At 37.1% G+C, this 22,832-nt stretch overlaps 1 protein-coding gene across 1 annotated transcript in view; it reads right to left on the bottom strand.

The window, feature by feature from the left end:
- VWA8 (von Willebrand factor A domain containing 8) overlaps positions 1-22,832 on the bottom strand; it is a 100,328-nt gene that overhangs the window by 32,119 nt on the left and 45,377 nt on the right. The window contains exons 12-19 of the mRNA XM_010000858.1: positions 22,273-22,433; positions 20,928-21,041; positions 13,855-14,023; positions 13,441-13,518; positions 10,050-10,165; positions 9,113-9,219; positions 6,865-6,971; positions 3,645-3,716 (exon numbers count right to left, since the gene is read on the bottom strand). Coding sequence (XP_009999160.1) covers positions 3,645-3,716; positions 6,865-6,971; positions 9,113-9,219; positions 10,050-10,165; positions 13,441-13,518; positions 13,855-14,023; positions 20,928-21,041; positions 22,273-22,433 — 924 coding nt within the window. The remainder of the gene's footprint in view (positions 1-3,644; positions 3,717-6,864; positions 6,972-9,112; positions 9,220-10,049; positions 10,166-13,440; positions 13,519-13,854; positions 14,024-20,927; positions 21,042-22,272; positions 22,434-22,832) is intronic.

Below are 22,832 nucleotides of genomic sequence, written 5' to 3'. Positions count from 1 at the left end.
TGATCTTCAAGGTCCTTTCCGATTGGGATGATTCTATGAAAATTGTGTAAGACCTGTAAGAGATGGCTGAAGTATTGAAGGCCAACTACTGCGTGTCAAAGCTGCCAGGGTACAGTCAAGCAGATAGACACACACTGACAAAAATGTACCTAGTAATATTGGCTGTACATATTGAAACTTGAATAAAAATTAAACATATATACTATTTAAAAGACACATTATGGAATGGATAAGGGCTAGTGAAGCAGTAGCGATGACGTGGCTAGGGATAACATTCTGTTCTCAAGACATAGCATAAGCTGTGTCTGTCCAGCTACAAAGAATTGCAATTGTGCTGCTTTAAATAACTCATGATAGATCATGGTAGAAGTGTATTTTAATGTTATTTATATAGTATATTCATATTTATAGTTATGCCATATTTATACAGTGAATAAAAACAGAGTAATTTTAAAGGCCACAATGAACACCACTTGTTATTAAATACTTCCTGTACACTGACTGTGCCCTAAAACCAAAAACATTCAGGATTCATTGCTACGACAGAACCACTTTAAATTTACAAGATCAGCTTCTGAACAGTTCATACCATAAATTATGGCAACAGAAGAATGCCAAATAAAATACTTCAATTTTGTTTAACATGTGGGCAAGTGTTTTAGAACTTGAGGGGTATAAAATAATTAAGAGGTCACAAGGCTGAGAGCCCTCTCCCTCTCTAGAAAGCCACAAATCTCTTATAACAAGAAATTCAAGGAGACAGTAAAAGATAGCAAGTAGTGGCCAATCCATGAGCTGCACAATGTCCATCAGGAAAATTTTCACCAAAACACAACCTTAGGAAGCAATATCAGAGGCCATATTTGAAGTATTAGTATTTTCGTTAATTGGAAGCTATTTCATAACCAAAAAATCATATATATCCACTGCCTATACCAAGGACTCACAGAAACCTGTTTGCTTATACATGAAATAGAAGCACGTTCCAGTTAGCATCCAAAACACATCAACAACCAATGTAAATAAATATTTAGACAAACCCATATTTCACATAATATATTTATGCTGTGAAATTCTGGGCCATATAAGCTCTAGGGAACACACATTAATGAAGTGGGTTATAAAGCAGTTTACTTCAGATCTGAGTATTTCTAAAGGTACCTGTTGGTATCTAACACTTATCTTCAAATTCTCTTCGGCTGCATTGAGAAAGCTAGTCTCTGACACCCACCAATTTAATTATAATTTACTAAATTTCAAATACTAATTGTTAAAGTTCGTATCTTGAAAACAATTTTGGTAAAATAACTCTCACCAGGCAGCTCTTAACTAAAAAGACTACACAAAAGAGACTATGCTTACAGATTTTTTAAATAAGGAGACAGGACTTAAGCTAACAAGAATTTTGTGCGTGTACTTGTCTAATGAAAGCAAAAGAGACAAAAGAGGAAAACCACATTCTGTCAACCAAGAAAAAACAAATACAGTGTCTAAGAGAAGGCCCAGCCTTGCACATTAAATTACAGTCAAACGAAGATACTCACTTTTACAGTCATCACTTAGATGGACCAAATTATGTTCCAATATATATGAGTGTATGCCAACTCATTTAAGTATCTAGAAAACTACACAAGCATTCAAAGGGGTGTTAGTCTTATAGCCTGAAAACAGCTCTTAGCAGCTCCATATAAAAACACTGCCTATTTCTTCCAAATGCAAAACATGGGTACACATTGATATATGTATCAAGCAATCATAAAACCACACCTTCTCATTACAGACTGAACTGTTAAAGTAGCTGAAGAGCAAAAAATTCTATTTGCGCTAATTTGCTTCACAAAAACAGGACAAAAACGCCACTGTATTCAATGGGAAGGTTCCTGCACATAGAGCATGAAAGCATACTGATGTAATATGGTTGCTTTTAAAGTACTTTAACAGGACTCATCACATCTGCAGAAATGTACAGTAATATATTTAATAAATTAGCCAAGCAATTTCTAAATGGTTAGTGGTCATCCCTGAGAATTCAAGGATGTTCAGTGCAGTACCAAAAGACTGTAAAATGGCAAACATATTGCTCAAACTTAAAAGTAGTATTTCAAAAGGAAAAGGTCAGTTGGCCTTTTCTTAGTCACACGTAAAAACAGTGGAACAAATGAGTAAAGAGCAAAAGCACTCAGATGTATGTTAGCAATTAAAAACCAAAACCTGTATTACTGATTTGCCAAAGACAAATCACAGCAAGTCAATCAGTTTTCTAACTTAATCATACAGCTGAGCTGTCTCTAGAATAAAAGCAGTATGTTCCAATACTTCAAACCAGTTAAATCCTTTCATACTGTCTTCAATCAGAGTTTCATAAGCTCGGAGAAAATATGGCAGACATGAAATACTTAAAGATGAGTATTCCACCGCTGAAAAATTACATTCCACCCTAAAAACTGCACTCATAATCTTTAAAATGTTTATGCCAAATGGGTAGAACACATGAAGCATGTGTCAGGGCCCTGAGTCTACCACCCAGCTCTGCAAGCTCTTCCCCATCACCTCAGATTTTACTTGCCTATGCTGAAATTCAGCTCTGACATGATGCTGCTGCCTCACTGGGGTCCCCTTTACCTGCTACGGCTTGGGAGCTGCACACACACTAAGGCCCTTTCCTCAGTTCCTTTCCAACCTACACTGGGGTGATGGTGTACCTGGCCCTGTACCTTGCTGATCCCAGACTGGGCCTGCTGACTTGACTTTCCAGCTTGTCAGATCTGCTCCACCACCACTGACCTGTCTGGCAGCCACTGAGCTCTTGACTGGCCATGACTGCTCTTCTTGCTTGGACATTGTGGGACTGCGAACCTTGTCATTAAGGACACTGTCCCTGCTTCCATCCCCCTGAGGAACTGCCCACACTTGCCATTCCCTGATAGCAGGTCCTGCAGGCAATCCATTGTAGATAACATTTTCAATACTGACTTGAAAGCTGGCAGAGAGAGTACTATTTATGAAAGAAATAGATCTTCTTCCATGTATGAAATATTAATTTCTCTTTATGAATAGATGAAAACTTTTGGGAGAACCTGACACCATCCATCAAAAGTCTACAGAGGTTTCAAGTACAACATCTTCATAAATGCAAGCTGTTAACAAGGACTTTAAATAGACGAGACTGTATATAGCTACACTGTAATTTTAATACATGCACATTAATAACAATTAGCATTTTATATTCACTGCCATGTTTGTTAGACCATTTCTGTTTTGTGTTAAGACTTTTTCCAAAGGCTATTGCAAAACAAAGAGGAACATCTGCTAAAAAATTACTGTATCCTTGCTAAGGGAAAGCCAAACTAAAGGGAGATTACGTTATGAGGGAAAAAAACAACCTAGTAGCTTAGGAAGCATTGCAGAAATAACAACAAAAACTCATATTTTTTTTTCAGAACTAACTGAATATGGCTAAATATGAGCCAGCAGTGTTCCCAGGTGGCCAAGAAAGCCAGTGGCATCCTGGCTTGCAGTAGAAATAGTGTGACCAGCAGAAGTAGAGAGGTGATTGTCCCCATGTACTCAGCACTGGTGAGGTCACACCTGGCCTCATTACATAATGAGTTTGTTCCACGCATTTTAAGTGATGTTTAACTCACCTGATTGCCAACTAAAAGAAGATGTTCTCCCAGCAGAAAGTCCTTTAGCATATCTTCCATTACCATCATGTGCTAGAGAAACAAAAACACAATATTCACCCCTGTGTTAATACTCCCAAGTTTACGCATTCACTAAAAATAGTAGTACAACAGGAGCTTTAATTTAAGGATTGCAGGCCAAGATTCTTTGCACTTTATCTTTCCAACTATTTCATAGCAAAAGTCTCTCAGCCAATAATAGCAGAGACAATCTGTCCAGTGACTAAAACAAGGAAAAAAAAAAATACTATCTCTCCTTACTTATTTCCTCTGCTCCAACTAGTTGTGGGTGACTGATTTCCCTTCATATATTTAATTCTCCATAATCACTCCTAACGCATTTCCTTTTAGCCTAATTGAATGCTTGTCACCCAGAGTGTAAGAACTTTCATTAATACGTAGATGACAATTTTCCAGCAGTTGTACTGAGAAGTAAAATGTATCCTTGTAGGATTTTACAGAAACCAGAGAGAAAAAAAGGCAGCTGACTTATGATTAAACACCATGTCTAGCTTAATGACAAATAAACTTTTCTATTCTAATTAAATTTTATTATCAAGGAAAACAAAGATAGGAAAACACAAGCTCGAGTCTAAAAGTGTTTATTATGTGTCTTAAAACTTCTAAATTAGACTGCCTAATTGAAGCTAAAGTGCTTGAGGTGTATTTTACATATATCCAACATCATAAAAGATAACACACACTGCACATCGTCTCACCTTAACTTGCTCCTCACAAATTTTTTTTAAAGGATCAAAAGGATTTAAGGATAATGTAGCAATACAGACTATTTTACTCACAATAGCCATGTATATTTCTCCACTGTATCTAGTAAAAATAGGCCATCTGTAAGTAGGTCAGACATCCTACTTAGAGAAATGAATGCTTGCTTTTAGATAAACATATTTATTTTTCATGTTATCATCTCTAATACTTGATTTTAAAAAAATAAATTGGTAACTTGTCTGTAATATCAGAGCATGGAAATGCTCAGTTTCTAACTATGTGAAAAATGTTTTAGGTTTCCAAATCCCTCCAGAAGAGAGGCTGGGGGTGGGCTAAGAAACTCTTGAAAAAACAGCTTAATACCACAAAATCCTAAGCAGGTATGTCAAAAAGACTATTGAATACTCAACACACAATTGAAAAAGAGAAGCTCAAAGCATATTACTGTATTTTATGGCATGTGTATACACTGGTAATTTGTAACTGATGAGAATAATTTTGACCAGGTACAGCATAAATTCTAGTAAGTCAGTTTTACCACACACACATATTTTTTTATTTTATTGCTAAGGCATGAATACTTCCTTCTGATGTCTTCTTTTTTTATCCTAAATGGCGCAAATACATGTACATTATAGTTCCCCTGCAGAACAGCTCTGCCACAAGAGATATTGTGTACTGATACTTCTTTGGCTTTTTTGTTGGTTTTTTTTTTTCTTGCATCAGGATCTTAAATAACATTATATTAGGATGCATGCTGACATTTCATATTAATTATTTACATAGTATTTACACAGAGAACCTCTAAGTACACAGATCAATATCATGTCGACTTTATTGATCTATATTCTTCAAAGCCTAACCTGAAAGTGGAATTTGGCATGATCACCTAAAAATTATTTCCACCCCTGTGCCACAGCGATGTTCCACAATAATGTCAAATTCCACTGGAACATGAGGTGTTTCAAGACCAAACACACAGAGGAAAAACCCATGTATTTCATTACATTGTGCAGCGCTGCAAAGAGCTGAAGATATTATTTTTTTCCCCTCTGTTTTGATTTATTTTTGCAATTTTTAGATACTGGAGAGGAAGTGGTGTGCTAGACTCATAAATCAAATTTGTTCTCCAGCAGGTTCTGCTAAACGATCATAACAGCACTTGAATGATGGAACTATAAACTAGCAATACAGAAAATAAAGAGTAGAAATAATTTAGAAATGGGAACAGCTATCCTGACTGGTATTTGGTTGTTGTTTCCTTCAGCATTGAGTGCATAGCTCCCAGGGTCAGATACAGAGCAGGTTGTTCTCTGCAGCATTTTTAACAGACAAAACCTAAACAAAACAGATGCATGATATCTGAACACAGGTTGCGTACAATTTTCTGAAGCTATAAGCAAGGAAAAAAAAAGCAATGCAGATACAAGTCCTAGCAAGACTCAGGATTTCATTTCCAACAGACCCAAATTAAGTACTTTATCATAATGGCAACATAGAACAAAAATCTCACATTAAATGTTAGTGGGGAAGATGAAGAAGTCTGTTATCTGTTCCCCTTGTACCACCTGTCATCACCTTCAGCAGGTGATACCCATGTAGCATAGTCTTTCTGTGGAGAAACTGCAAGCAAGGGAGGAAAAAAGAATAGGAAAGGAAAAGTAAGCAAACCCACATCAAGCCCCTAAATGGAATAATATTTCACAAGATCACTCTATCATTGTTGCCTTTCAGTTGCAAAATATTCTAAAGGTAACTCGGAGGGTAATTCTCTTGCTAAAGATACTCTTGTCTGACAGTTTTAAGGCTTCCATGCCAGATGGTGAAGAAATCTGCAGTATACCTACAACAGGGGTGGGGAGAAACAAAAACCAAACAAGCCACTGTCACCAAACTCTCCCCTTTCCTTGTGTTCACCAATTACTCCTACTCTTCACTATTACAAACTAATTAACAGTAATGACACTAATGACTAATTAATAAGCAAAACTAATTAAAATAAATAATTAACAACCCATTAACTAATAACTGATCAACTAATTACTCCTCACCTTACTTTTCAAACATGTAGTCTTAATTCTAATAAAAGGCAGGTCCAACCTCCTGCAACAAATCTGTAAAAATTGGTCTCAGGATGGAATGGAAAAATCCAATAAATACACCTCACTCAAGGCAAAAACTAATAAAACAATCCCCCAAAAAACTCCGTTTCAGTCACTGTTAACTACATGTTTTATGAATGTTCAACAGGTTCATTATAATGTCTTCACAAAGAAATAGTGAAGACACATCTGAAATGACCATCAAAGTCTGTGAAAAAAGTTTTAGCGTAAAGAAACTACTTCAGAAATCTACCCTTAAAATTTAGTTACTACCTTATTCACTACATATGACCATGCACATCAGTACACATCTAACAAACGTTCTACATCAGAAGCTAGAGATTTGTACTTACTTGTGCATTTTCATAAAACAAAACATCAGGCACTTTCATTTTCTCAGCTGAGTTATAAATTGGCATCGTCACAGACCCTATCTTCAGAATTCCATCTTTTATTTCACCTAGATATTTTTCAGGAAACAAGAAAATGCATTACTTACACCATCCTCTAAGCAGACATGCAATCAATCCCCAACACTGCAAGTGAAGACTAAAAAATTGTAACAAGGCTGTGTGTTTCAGCAAATTAATACACTCTCTTTAAAATTACCAAGAAATCTATTACAATTCGTGATGAATAGGTGATCTTATGGGAAAGCTACCATAATAAACACTAGAAGTTGGGACTGCTACCTTGGTTTAATGTCATACTCTGATTTTACCATGGGAATATCGTAATTAGGCTGCATTTCCACAAACTTTATCGCCCTCTTTCTCCGTGTTCTCTCTCCCTGTCCCACTGGGGAGTGGAGTGTGGAGAGGAGTGAACTCTTTGGATGCTTGGAAAGAGCCACGTCCAACCCACAATAGTATAAAGATACTGCTGATTCTCCCTCTCATTTTTGCTAAAACAGGTTAATGCCAGAACGTGAACACATGTAACATTTTGGTGAAAGTTGGCTAAATCTGCACTGGTTGAAATAACCTTCAACTATAGGTCTGGGAGAAAAAGTACATCAGAAAACTGTCTTAGATCAAAGGAACCATAAGGTCTATACCTTTAGGAAAATAATCACAGAATCATAGAAACATAGAATTGTTAAGGTTGGAAGGGATCTTAAAGATCATCAAGTTCCAACCCCCCTGCCATGAGCAGGGAACCCTACCACTAGACTAGGCTGCACAAAACCTCATCCAACCTGGCCTTAAAAACCTCCAGGGATGAGGGTAAGTGTAAATTATAATATCGTGCAATAAAAAACAGTCATAGTTTTTGCCAATAATTTCTTAGTCCGCTATGGTATAAAACTGAAAGTAGCCTGATTTCTAGACAGATGTTTTCAGTTAGTCACCTATTATTCTATATGGTTCTGTCTTTATGGCATGAAACAGAGAAATGTCAGGTTAATTCACAGGATGTGTCCAGATAAAAAAAAAGAATGGTAAGCAGGTAGGTTCATACAACTGGCAAGAGTTCAGATTTTATATAAATAGTTTTTATACATACAAAAAATGCAAATACAGATATAATAGTACATGGATGGCTGCATATGTATGTGTGCATTTGTATATGTATGTACACATACATACACAAACATACAGCTGCACATATATATTATACTGTACATAATAGATGCGTAATAGATGTATCATTAAGATGTGTTTACATATATATTTTTGTATATGCACACACATAAATGAAATCTATAAAAACACAATCCATACTAATTATAAACAAAGATGTGTTTACTACTGCAAAGATCTAACAGTAAAAACACAGAAGTCAAATACATCCCAAAACTGAGAATAAACATAAAGAAGGATGACAGCAGAGATAACACTGGTGAAGGAGAGTAAAGGAAAAGTTTAATGAATGGAAAATGGCAGATTGTTCACTCTGTGTTGCCTGACAGATGATATGAAAAGATACGCAGCTAACATGAAGACCAGGGGTCATGCAGAAATGAGAAAGCAGAAGTGATTAAAAGGGCAAAAGCAAAAATGTATGTGTAGCACTGAAGGCTACTGCAAGGGAGTCCAAGTTAGATGAGGCAAAGAAACCAACACTTGATCAAAAAAAGCAGCATCTAACAACCACAGCAATCTAAAGAGAAAAAAGAAGGGACACAAATGAAGAATTGTGTGCCAGAATGAAAGCAAAACATAACCCAAGACTTCTACAAGAGTCTGAATTACAAAAGAGTTGATTTTAAAAGTGGAGAGACATGATGGTTTAAAAAAAATCAGAGACATATTTAGATCAATCCAAAGCTGTAACTGTACAGAGGAGAAGTTTTCAGTGATGGGAGGAAAAAAAAAACAAACAAAAAAAGGCCATCCAAGAAAGCCTGACGACATGGATCTTACAGACTGGGAAACTCTTAAACATGATAGAAAACAAAATTCTATGAGCTGGGAACATAGCAGACAATACAAAAGTATCAACATGCTGAGAGCAGCACTGCATTCTGATACAACAAAGCGAAAGGGATATACCGGGAGCAAACGACATTTAATTTTGAGGATAATTAATACACCTTTATATTCTCAATGACCTGAGTAACATTCATGAAGAGTAGGACAAAAGATGGCAGAAGCTTACATGCATAATCCTTTTCTTCTAGATTCTTCGTGTCATCTGGACTTATCTCAATACTAGAATCCTGAAGATTTTTATGTAAAGCTGATCTGGCAAGGGTTGGTAAAAACCTAAATGAAGAAAAATAATATGGAGGTTGCATTTTAAGGATTTTTTTTTATGTCTACAGTATTTTCTGTAATCTAAAATCAGTTGGAAGCATTATTTGGATCTCCAAGCCCTGGAAGTCTATTTCTTTCACACTTCAATAGTCTTCAACACTTCACCTTATCCCTAAGGAAAGAAACTGAGTTTCTTTCATAGGGAATGAATTACATTTGTGACTGAGTGCTCATTTTAAAAGGCTTCAGTGTTATAAAATACTGCAACAGGATTGTAGTGTATACTGGAAGTATGAAATGTCCTCATTCCTCATTAGTAAGAGCTAATGCTCTCTCTCCTCACTCAGTTCACTTGGACCCCAGGTTTCAAAGAGAAAAGACTGAGCTCTGAGGTGTCCAGAACTAGGTCTCTTCAGTTCTCCAAACCTTCTGATAATTACTATTTGCTTTCTTTTGAGAAAATCACAAACAACACCACTTAGATGTTCATAACTTTTCTAGCTACAGCTTTTAGAAGTGAAACCAAGACTTCACCAAGCATCTAGTCATACTAACTACATTAATATAGCTCCGAGTGTTTTGTTACAGTGAAGTAATGCTAATAATGGTGATCTAATTTATATAATGTAATGAAACATCTTCATAAAGATGAGGAAAGAATACAAAGTAATTTCTACTTTCTTCTTAGGTTTGAGAGTACCACAAAAACAATTCTGAAGAGATGACAGACTTAAGGAGCAAGACAGCAACTGTATTTACTAAATTGCATTAAAAGCTATCTTGCATGTTAGCAATTGACCAGGAAGCTCTTGAACTTCCAGCAAAACTAGCACTTCTACCTGGAAAGGCAGGCTTTATTAACAGCATAGTAAAGGTTTTCATCTGGATGTTGTGACAGTCGACGACAAATTCTCAGTAATTGTCGAGTAGATAAAGATGAAGCCAGTGACTGTGCCTGTCAAAAAATACAAGGTAATTTAATTGTTTGATCTGTGGGAGTGGATCTGGGGGTTTTAAACCAAACAACTCAGGAGAAAAAGGTAATCCAAAAGGTATTATTTCCACTTTTCTCCTAATTTATATGTGCTTTCTGCTTCCTACAGCAGCTTCTGCTTTTTAATCTGCAAGCTTGTAATTCTTCACTTGTTGCAGAATTCACTACCATGGAAATAATGAGGTCATCAAAAGATTAGCCTTATCATTTCACTTGATAAGCAACAGGAAGAAAAAAGTGATGCTAACTGAATTTTATTCACTATATAAAACGTTATACTAAACAATACTAAAAAGAACAAGGAGGTTAGCCACTGTAAAAGAATCCATGTCCTAAAATCTTGTCTGCTTTTCCCAAATTGAACATGAGCTCTGCTCCACATGTAATGCTCTGGCAAAGGGTCTGGCAGGATTCTTGTATGTATAAACAAGACAACACTGGGCAGCAGCAAGGAGATTGTATCACCTCTGCACACGCCTTCTGGGAGGGCCCTTACTGGAACACTGTGTCCTTTTCTGTTGTCCACATGTTAAAATAAATGCTGGAAACTGGGCATTATTCAGCAAAGAGTTATAAAAATGATTCAATGCCTGGGAAGGCAGACCTCAAACAAATACAGCAAAATTGAAAAACCAACTAAAAAACCAAATCAAGTGATTATGTATTTAAAGAGAGATATAAAGACTGAGAAAGAAATCATTCTATAATTATATCTACCGGATGAAGGTATCTAATACAAATAGGTTCCTTATTTTAGCAGGAAACACACAACAATGAGTGTGATCTGATAAGACACGCCATGCTTTGCCTGGGTCAAGAGAAATATTTTAATTAGGTAATCTCAAAACGTTTTGTTTTGGGTCATATAAATTATTTCTAACTGCATTACAACTGCATTAATACATTATGCTCTTTCAACTAGAAAAAAAAATCCTGAAATTTGCTATCCAGAGAGGGAAGTGAAAAGCAACACCATGAATTTCAGAGCCTTCTTTTCCCCACGTAATCATTTGTAACCATGAGAAATATCTTAACACCAATCCTTTCCCATGGAATGCTGAAGTTTTGACAAAAAGGCATTAACTTTTTTTAATAAAAGCGTTTTGTGAGTTTTTTTGGCTTTTTTAAAATCAGCTCTATGCAATCATACAAAACTTTTCTCTGATGTGGAGAAAGCAACGGGTATTTTTTTAGCATAGCTCTAAGCAAGAATGATTTAGATTGGGATAAATGCAAAGATTCCTCCTACTTTCATTGATGGAAGACTGTGAAGCATCTTCTGAGCCATCGTAGTTTACCACCCAGCATTATGAACACTGTGATGTAAATGATGGCATGTCAAATGTTATTTCAAAGCTTGCTCAGCGATATGTGAAGCCTGGGCAAGGGAGAGAGGGGAGTACTCCATACTTGTTATCCCTGCTCACTAGCCAGAACCCTTACTGCCTTTGGAGATTATATTCTATTTCCAAAAGTATCTTAAAGACCTGAAAGGTTCCCAAGTAGAATAAGTTCTGGCAGGAAACCAATCCTCCTAAGTCACAACCTATGGGGCTGCACTGGTGGAGAATGGCAGCTGGGCACCATAACTGAGGTTGTTTATTTCATACATTGTACCACCTTGATAAATCCAGTCTCTAAGGACATGAGCATTTTAAGGCCTCCATTACACACAGCATCAAATTCTGCCATGGAATAAACAAGCAGAGATGAGAGACCCACAGAGGAAAAGCTGTATCACATCATCTAAATATTTCAACTGGCAGTTACAGTTCTGGGAAAAAAAATTCCTCTTTTCCCTTAACTGTTTTATCGGTTTTTAATTTTTTTTTTTATAAAGAATAACTGGAAACTCAAAATTGGGTCAGTGACAGTCTTCGTAATAAATGTCTATGAGGCATCTAATTCAACAGGATCTTGATTGTAGTCTCTAGATTCTATTGTAAAAAAAGCAAACAATTCCAATGACGCAGACAACGCCCACAGGCTGAGTATTCTACAGGTATTCTTCTACTGTTAACAAAATAACTTTAAACAATGGTTAATATTTCAGGATAATCTCTTGCAGAGGCTTACTTACTTAGGCAACTCTATAAATAGCCTGCCATACCTAAGGCAAACATTTCAGTTCTCTGCACAACCATACTATTCCCAACATGTCTCATGTCACTGCTGATCTACAAGAATCCTCCCTCGATCCATACGGTGACTCACTTGTTATCCAACACCATGTACTTCATTTAACTATTTCACAATGCTATAGACATCTTCATATTTGGAAGGAAATTTTATAATGTTCTGTTCAGGTCTGGTGTGTCTCCAAGTGTGTCAAAACCAATACATTTATACATTAGCTGTAGGAAGGTAAATAGGTAATAACAACACTGTCCCAAACCTGTACTTAAAAGTCAAGCTTTTAATTTAGTTATTTTAAGCTCAGAAGACCATGACAGCCTCTCTCAGTTTCTCAAATATTAATACTAAAAAAACCTATTACTTACATTAGAACAATTAAAACTAAGGAGAACAGGTTACATTTGCATACCAGTTAAAACTGCTGGATTCCAATTAAAATGTTTTACATTTTAGTTACATTAAAAACAACCAGAGATTTAGCTGCCATGGCAATAATTTCTCTTTCTTTTCACCATGATTTGAATGCATCTTTTTAAAGAATTTTGTGGTTACTATGCCAGCAGAACTTATTTTTCTTTAATTGAATAGACTGTAGCAGTAACGCAGCCTGGAGTTCCGGAGCTTTTGTTTTCCTTAGTCTTTCCTGTTGCCCGTTGGCATTTTATAATGGCTAGGTAGTTCCCATTGCCCCAAAAAACCCAATAATTTCAGCTACCAAAGGTCCAATGACTAAAGTAAGAAAAAAAAAATCAGACATGCACATTCATATTCCTACCTATCCAACATCCTCAAGCATGTTTCACTGTAAGCCACATATCTAAACCCACTGACAACATGTGTACTGTTCTGCCTGACTTCTCCAGGATTCAGGCATTTCCTAAAAAGTTTAACGTATGCACATTCTAAATATGTATAATATACATTTTAAAAGGTTAAAATATAAGGTATAGTGATTGCCAGCAATAATTTTCTGTGGCTGGTTTTCCAACCAGGCAGCTTCTGAAATAACTCTATAGCTTAGTACACTTCATCCAGCCTTTGTTAAAACAACCAGTCAGAGTAGGAGAAAATAAATTATTTTTTTTAAAAAAAGGGCTCACTGTGGAATCATTTGTCTCCCGAAGCTTGTGTGTTAAGGACAACAACTGCTTCACAGCAACACTGGGTACATTTGGAACCTGCTTGAAAGAAAAACAGTATTAAGGCAAGATAGGCAAGTTACATATATAGCTACAGCCAGATGCACTGAATATACACAGTTGCTGTGGTTGCTTTATGTCAACCAAAAAGGAATGCATTTTTAACAGGGTATTCTTCCATTACAGCATCATTTAATATTACAATACAAATGCTAATTTATATCAATACCATTAAAATATAAGCAGATGAAGAAGACTCGAAAATGAAGACTCATTTATGCTAATAAATGAAATAGCAAAGTATTTTTTATGTAGCAAATAATCATGTTCAGTAAGCAATAGCCAGTAAGTGCCTAAAATACTGAATGTACTTGCCATTTCTTTAATAACTTGCATTTCTTCATTTTTGCTTAAAGGTCGAACGTTATGAAAAAGAAACAGAGTCAGAAACTCCGGACCAAGCCATTGTTGGGTACTACTTCCAATGACAGGGGGTTCTGCTAAGACCACTATTCTGAAAGAAGGGTGGATAGGAAAGATAGACCTGCAAAAGAAAGTTTTAAAAAATGCATTACCTGGCTTTAGTAGTGAACATCCAATTTAATTTTTACAATAGATAAAAAAGAATTGAATTATTGTACTGAGCCATATCACAGTCTATTCAGATGATCTGCAATGCCATTTTATTTTAAAACAAAGACTCCATAATTTTATAAATTTTACAGATTTTTTATGCCCAGAATACCCAAGTTTCCTCATCTGTAACAGACCTTGCATGCTTCAAGATAAACAAATAACCAACAACTAAGCTACTGTCTACCACTTTGCAGGACTGAAACAGACATATCTTTCTCATCTGAAAGACTTCTACGCATGCTTTACCTAAAACAGAATGTCTCACAGGCAAATCAGGGAGAGAACAAGATCTACCAGAGCTGCAGTAATGAGTAACTTCTTTTACTCAGACAGAAAGATAGGATAACACTGTAAAGACTGGCCTAGACACCACAAAGAGATGGATTTAGTAACAGTTTAGGAACAGTTCCCTTACTGCTGCTCTTTGTGGCCCTTGGAAAATCACCTAGACTCTTGCAGAGGGATTAATATGCCTAACTCCAAAATATCCCTGAAAGCTACACTTCAAAGACCAGACCAGCCACCTCATCCTTGGCTCATTTTAGAGTCAGCATGGGGAGACAGGTTCCTCCAACGGCAGATTAAGACTTATAAGAACTTCAGAAATGCCCTACTGGGATATTCAATCTACCCATCTTGCTACAGCTTCTTTCTCTGATTACAACAGCTGGAGATACTCCCTGAGGAAAGCACATAAGCCCAGCCATGGCCAGCACCCTGCTCCTCTCATACTCCTCTGGCATCTCAAATCCTGTCTTCAAAGACATTAGAGGGTAGATGTCTACTTACATTAATGTCTGTTTATTCACAACTTTGTCTAATCCCTTTCTGAACTTCTTCATCCTATCTACCTCCACAGCCTCCTGTGGTTGTAAAAAGTACTTTTATTATTATTTTTTAAAAAATCTTTATGTAACTGACCTGCTAGGTTCAGTCGATGTCCTCTAGTTCACACTGCAGGATTTGGTGAGTAACAGACCTAGATACCTGTCTATTTGATTCCACTGGAGATAATGGGAGCTTACTGTGATAAACACAAAACCACAAACTTGAATACACAACTTTTAGATGCCCGTGTCAGGACAGAAGACCACTGCTTCTGTTTTTGGTATCTTTGCCTTCTTCACATCTTTTGTTTCCCTTATCTATGTAATATTATAACCTATTTGGACTAGGAATTAATTGGTACTCATCAATCAACACAACTGCATGATCTCCAAAAGCAGGAGGAATAATAATGAGTCAGACACAAAAGCCATTCAGATTGTGCAAGGAAGGCCTGTTTTCAACAATTACTTTCACAATACTCTTATTAAAATAGGATACATCAATTTGGAGAAAGCAAGTGAAATTTAATTAGACAGCTTAGGCTGCTAGATATGCCTATTTCATGTAATTTTCCATATAATTTACTACATTTGAAAAATCATAACACTTGGAGGCAAGTATTCCTCCCGGTTATAACTAAGGTGAGAAATGATGACAGAAGCAAGAAAGTGTGAAGACAGAATATGACCACTAAAGATAAATCAACAAATCTACTGCCTAGTTGGCTCATCTGTCACAACACCAAACCTGCGATACAACAGAGTGATTATAGCAAATGGTCTTTTGGTTCAAAGTAAACACAGGAGTTAGCATGAGTTATTCTCAGCTGAAAGTCATAAGCCTGGAAGGTACTCCCTGAGTGATAAAAATAGAAACAGATGTCTGAAAACATCACATGAAAGAGTAACCAATGGGAATGTCACTGTCACTAAGCATAAAAGAAGGTCATGGAACATTAGCCAACCTTATTATAAAATGTTTCCTAGAGAGTGTAAATACATATACTTCCCATCTCACCTGCCCCCAGCCATTACTAAGTAGAAAAATAACCCTCCTCCAGGAATCCAACAAATTTGAAGGACCAAATCTGTTTCTTCTGCAATACCGTAAAAGAACACAAGAAACTGCCAGCTTTCCCTGGTGAAGGGAATACTCCTCTGGTACCACCCTCATGTTAATGCGTAACTCCAATGGCACAGTGGGGACAGCCAGGGAGGGCACGGAGAACAGTGAGAGGATGGAGGATGCAAAATTAGGGCAAGTTAACTTGGTGATATCAGTTAAAGTCACTGACATCCTCTCTAGAGTTGGGACATATCGCAAATCACTGCTGTAGGTTTCCAGTTTGTAAACATAAATTAAGCTATTTGCCTACTTCAAAAGCCTATTGTTTGGACTGATGTCTGCAATGTTGAAAATATCCAGCTAAGTGTATTGTTAAAACAAATGCCACAAATGACTCAATCCTGCAATGGTCTGGAAGTTCCCAGCTTCATCAGTGCAACTGGAGAGCTTCAAAGTAGTTCCATCATATTACAGACCAAGCTTCTGGAGGAATATAATATGGGGCTCCTCCATGGAACTGTATTTTCTGAAATCAAAATCCTTGATACTTCGTGTTATTTGCAGATGAAGGCAAAGTACATGTATCCTGTTACAAACTTGACACCTTTTAAATGAATGGGCCTTAAACACAGTTGGAAGACTTGGTGTTAGTTGATTAATACAGTCTCTACCCTTCTCTCTATTAAATGTTTACTGACAACACAGACAGCAGCAGAGCACTCTTGTAATAATACACGTGTCCTTATTCTGACATCAGTGTTTAATTCCAATCAAGGATTATTGCCACTGCTCTCAAGAGGAAGATCAGAACACAGTCTGTTCAGAGTGATTTTAGAGAAAGATTTTCTTGTTATTGACACACAGTTCTGAGCAATTAAAGCCTCTCCTTTAAAAAAAAAAGAAAAAAAAAACCTGAACAGCAATCCTAATGCCACCTTGCAAAACCAAACTATTTTTGGTTGTCTCTTCCCATAATGAAATCTAATAAATCTCATTTTCTATCTAAATAAGAACCATTTAAAGAGTTGGAAATTGCTATAATATTAGGACCACAATGACCTATTGTTGTTTTCTTGATGTTTTTCTTCAATTTCCCCACTGTTTAAAATTAACAGATTTTGTTATCTGCAAATTCACTAAACTGCCTCCCCCCAACAAAAGAAAATGAAGTAAAAGCTAGAAAATGTAAGCAATTAGAAACTGTTATTGTTTGCTAAATTCACTCCCTGCCACATTTGATATTTACTGTGTGTTACCCCTTTCAACCTAATCGCATGGAAAATAATCCACTGTCTGCAAGGCATTAAAACCATCCATGCATTATGAGTGACTTCTTTTAGCTTCTGAACAATCCTATTATCTGCCTACTTCTAGGTTTTCCTGTAAGAGTTGTCTTTCTCCTCACCACACCAAGGAGGTAATTGCCACTGAAAAGGAAGAGTAGCAGGAAAGAACTCAGTCCTGGAATCAAAGAGCAACAACTGATATTGCATCCTGGAGCCAGTGAAAGGTAGTTATGCTTTCAGAATATGTAAGGGACTATTAAATGATGTCCTGAAACACCTTCAGTTCCTCAAGGGATGACAAAAGCAGTGTCCTCTCTACAAAGAAGTGGTTTGCTGATGACAAAGAACCCCACAGCCAAAACCAAAGAAGAGGATATATGTTTGCATTACTTTATCCTGGCTTCTTTTGAGTGCAAGTCAGTACAGGAGAAAATTGAACAAAGGCCAGAGTGAACATTTCACCCAGAGGAAGATGGGATTCTCAGCACAATGGACTTCAGTTAATTCAGTACATAAGTTTTTCATCTTCATCCAAGATGGTACTAAATGGTCACACAGAGCTTCCAGATGTAAGAATGCCTATATACTCCTTCCAAACAAGGAATACTGATGTGAAGCTATAATTTATGAGAGAGATTTGATCCAGAAAGACAGGCAGTACTGAAGATAAATATGTGACAATTTTTCTAAGGTTTTTAAGTATATTTGCATAAACTAGAGGGTATCATGCAGTAATCAAAACAGCACAGCAACTGTCATCCTGCCTGAAAGCACCTTGGACAAGACCATGGACATGAAAGCAGGGATAAGGAGATTCACACAGTGACTAGATCTATTTTGAAATACAAAGTCCAATATAAAGTGGGGATATCTTGGACTTTTTTTCATTTCTTTTTTCAAAGTTTGGGCTTGAAATTCTGATAAACAGAAAACTTCACTGACATGTTAAAATAAATGCATCCCATCCAGCTGGGTTTGTGGACTCAGCAACATGGATACAACTTGCAACAAGTAGGCTTAGATTACACCATATCTACAAAAAACCCTACAATAAATGTTACAGAATATTTAAAATTAAGTTTGTTTTGTTCTTTTGTCTTTTTTTTTTTTTTCCCAAACACAGCATTTTGGATCAAAAGGGAACTTAAACTAACAAACAATCAGGCAATAAAACAGATTTTCTAAAGGGCAGACTACAAAGGAGGTAAAAGAAAAAAATTAACAAAGAATAATAGAACAGTTAAGGTTGGAAGGGACCTTAAAGGCTTCACTAAGCACAAATCATGCCTGACCAGTTTGTTTGGGCTACAGGGAAGGTGGATAATGGAGGAGCAACTGATGTCATCTACCTGGATTTGTGCAAGGCATTGGATTGGACAGATGGAGCACTTGGTGAATAAGTAATTGGCTAGATGGCCACACTCAGAGAGTTGTGGTCAGTGGTTCAGTGTCCAAGTGGAGGCAGGTGAGGAGTGGTGTTCCTCAGTGGTCAGTATTGAGACCAGTGCTGTTCAACATCTTTGTTGGAGATGTGGACAGTGGAGTTGAGTTTATTATTAGCAAATATGCTGACAATACCAAGTTGTGGGGACTAGTCAACACCCTAGAGGGAAGGGTTGCCATCCAGAGGGACCGTGACAGGCTGGAGAGGTGGGCCAATGCCAAACTCATGAAGTTCAACAAGGCCAAGTGCAAGGTCCTGCAGCTGGGTGGGCACAACCACAGGCACAAATACAAGCTGGGGAGAGAACGGATAGAGACCAGCCCTGAGGAGAAGGACTTGGGGATGGTTGTAGATGAGAAGCTTGGCGTGAGCTGCCAGTGTACGCTCACAGCCCAGAGAACAACTACATCCTGGGCTGCGTCAAAAGAAGTGTGGCCAGCAGGGCCAGGGAGGTGATTCTCTCCCTCTGCTCTCCACTGGTGAGACTGTACCTGGTGTACTGTGTATAGCTCTGGAGTCCTCAGCACAGGAAAGACATGGAGCTGTTGGAGAGGGTCCAGAGAATGGCCATGAGTCTGATCAAAGGACTGGAGCAACTCTGCCAGAGTTAGAGCTATTCAGCCTGGAGAAGAGAAGGCTTTGGGGAGACCTTATAGTGGCCTTCCAGTATGTGGAGGGGGCCTACAGGAAAGCTGAGGAGGGGCTTTTCACCAGAGAGGGCAGTGACAGGACAAGGGGTAATGATTTTAAACTGAAAGAGGGTAGATGTAGGTTAGACATCAGGAAGAAATTCTTCACTATGAGTCTAGTAAGGTACTGGAATAGGTTGTTCAGGAAGGCTGTGGAAGCCTCCTCCCTGGAAGTGTTAAAGGCCAGGTTGGATGAAGCCTGGTGCAGCCTGTTGTAGTGGGAGGCGTCTCTGCTCAAAGCAGGGAGGTTGGAACTTGATGATCTTTAAGGTCCTTTCCAACCTTAACCTTTCTGTGATTCTGTGATTCTGTAAAAATCATCGGGTTCCAACCCCCCTACTGTCAGTGGGGACACCTCACACTAGCCCAGGCTGCACAAAGCCTCATCCAACCTGGCCTTGAACACCTCCAGGGAGGGGGCTTCCACAGCCTCCCTGGGCAACCTATTCCAGCACCTTACTACCCTCATGGTGAAGAATTTCTTCCTGGTGTCTAACCTAACTCTCCCTCTTTCAGTTTAAAACCGTTACCCCTTGTCCTATCACTACCCTGTCTTGTGAAAGGTCCCTTCCCAGCTTTCCTGTAGCCCCTCCAGTTACTGGAAGGCTGCTATAAGGTCTCCCAGGAGCCTTTTCTTCCCCACATTGGTATTCAGTGAGAAAACAGAGAAACAGGGCAGCATCACAAATGCATTCCTACTGTAACTGATAAGGCCTCTTATAAGTTTCGGCACATGCACACCCTGCGGTGTAAATATGAGCATGGACATTTGACATGAAACTTCAACTGTTTTTTTCAGAGGTTAGAGCTACTTAAGAATTGCAGTATGCTTAGCTTCTTATATATTACTGAATATTAGGCTGCATTTGTTTTGATATACACTCAACAATATCCCTCTCATTACCTACAATTGCTCAGCATTGTCTGACTTTGTATCAAGTATGGTCATCAGACAACTAGAAAACGCTTCTATCTACGGAATGTTTCTGGCAGACAAGTGGAAGTGAAGAAACAAAAAGAATAAGCATAATGGGTCCCAACCCATCCTTAGGATTTCCTGCTTCATGTTATTTGTAAATTTAATACCATCTTTCTACTTAATGAGGCAAAAGAAAGTAACAAGTTATATTTAACTTCAATTTAGCTTTATTTTCCAACACTCTTAGTGAAATGTTTCAAAATTAAGTATTATATACCTTGGTATCTATATTTTTATGTACTTAAAATTTCTCTTCAATTTTTAACTCCTTCCCTTAAAGGATATTGAATGCTTTCCTTTTAGTTCCAGCACTCTAAACAGGATACAATTTTCTCATGCCATAAAAGGAAAGAAAACTTATGAGGAAACTGATGTTTGAAATGTTTCTCTTAGTGATTAGAAGGTATTGATTTAATAGGTAAGCATTTTGCATGATGTTTTTGTAAAAAAAAAGGGAAAAGATGAAGCTCTTTACAGGATGAAATGCTGTTCGCATTCTATAGTCATAACTGACACTTTACCTTTCCTGTAGTTTCTCATCAGAGATCTGTAATTCTTCTTTTAAGTTTTGGTATCTATCTTCTCTTAACAATCTGGTGCCATCATAGAGAGTCAGTTCTCTGTCATGTATTAGTCTGTTTGAAAAAACAGAATTAGCTTTATCTGACCTTTGATTACTCTATAAATAGTTACATTAACTAACACTTTTTTTTTAATGCTTCCTTAGTCAACACGGGTCATCATAAAAGGAAAACACTATACCGATTAAAGATGCACCCAGGCATGCACATAAAATAATATGCATAAGTAAACAGTTTCAATGCATAGTCAGTTAAGCAACTTATTTTAAGCAAATATAGTAATGAAATGAAAAATTCTGTCTTACCAGTAGAGTGTGCTTAAATGACATGAAAGAGCCATTTTCCTATACTTGTACCAAGTAATATACTTCTGTTTTGTTTCTTGAAGCAATATATTTCAGTAGGCTTTAATGCTTAACATACATACAGACCCAGCTTTTATTTTGTTTACCCAGAAGTTGACTAGATTTAATGCATGTCCAGAAAAAAAAATTCAGAAGGCAAAGCTAAACTGAACAAAACCAGGAAAAAAAAGGCAAGCATAGTTTTCTCTTCTGCCTTCTCCACATGTATATAACAAAAGAAGGCAAAAAACAGTTTTGCTGCAACCTGCTTTTAAAGCTGATGGTGTCCTTGAAGTTTGCAAAAGGCAGCATATAATGTGGGCACATGAAAACATGGGCAGAAAAATTAACATAGTATTTGCTATTACCACTCCTGTTCTGCAAAGCTTAATTTAGTTTTTCTTTGTTTTATGAAATAATGTTTAGAAAGAGCTCTTTGCATTAGATATAAAGCATGCTTTTACATGTAACTGTAATGTTCACATTCTATTTAGAAGCAAAATGCATTAAAAATATTGTGAACATTTTCTAACATCTTGCACTTTCAAATCACTGCACTAATATTACTGATTTTTAGATTTCATAGAATCATAGAATGGTTTGAGTTGGAAGGGACCTTAAAGATCATCTGGTTCCAACCTCCCTGTTTAGAGTAAAATCTAGCTCTCTCTTCAATTCAGATTTATATTCTATATTTATGAAGAGTAGAAATGTCCTATATTGTTACAGACTTATAAAGAACATGGAAGAATTGCTTCTGCTTTTAAGTATGTAAAGACTGAGCATTACATACTCTATGAGACTGCAATGTGCAGCTTGATTTTTACAGTATTCCTGAAGTCATAAAGTCATATTCCCCAGAAGGAACTCAATTGCTCAGTGTGCACGTGCTCAATAAACAGATCACGCACACCCCAGCATCACCATGCTCCCATCCTGACCTTTGAAGTACAGCTAGAGTGCCAGGGTTAATTCGATGAATGCCATCAAGAATAACAAGCTTTCCTTCCAGGGCAGCAGTAACAAGTGGCGATGGTCTCCAAGCAGTGTCTCCATTAGGAAGAGTATACCTCTGCTGCAGCAAATCTCTAGCTGTCATATCCTGTAAGTATCAATTAATCAGAAGAATATATTTATGCTCTATTTTCTTCATCTACAAATACTTGCTTTCTCCTTTAAAAACTGCATTCTGTTTTTCCTGAGAATTTACCCCAAAAAGATTATCATGCAATCTTCAATTACTTTTCCAAAGAGTATTAGAAACACACACACAAATCTACACACATGCTGTGATAAATAGTTTTTGGAAGTTCTATACTTGCCAATATGACCTCTTTGAAACCAGAACAAATGCCTTCCCCCCACCCTTAATGCAAGTATAGGATAACTTGTACACAGCTCTGTGTACAGAAGGGGGCAGCAATTTACACCTGGAACAAACAACAGTCATTTATTTAATATAAAAGTAATCACCTGAAAGAACAAAGATTTCATCATTTAA

The sequence above is a fragment of the Chaetura pelagica genome, unplaced genomic scaffold, assembly GCF_000747805.2.
Source record: "Chaetura pelagica isolate M959 unplaced genomic scaffold, ChaPel_1.0 scaffold115, whole genome shotgun sequence".
Lineage (NCBI taxonomy): Eukaryota > Metazoa > Chordata > Aves > Apodiformes > Apodidae > Chaetura > Chaetura pelagica.
The sequence above is the reverse complement of the archived record's forward strand: the minus strand, read 5'-3'. Positions and strand labels throughout refer to the sequence as shown.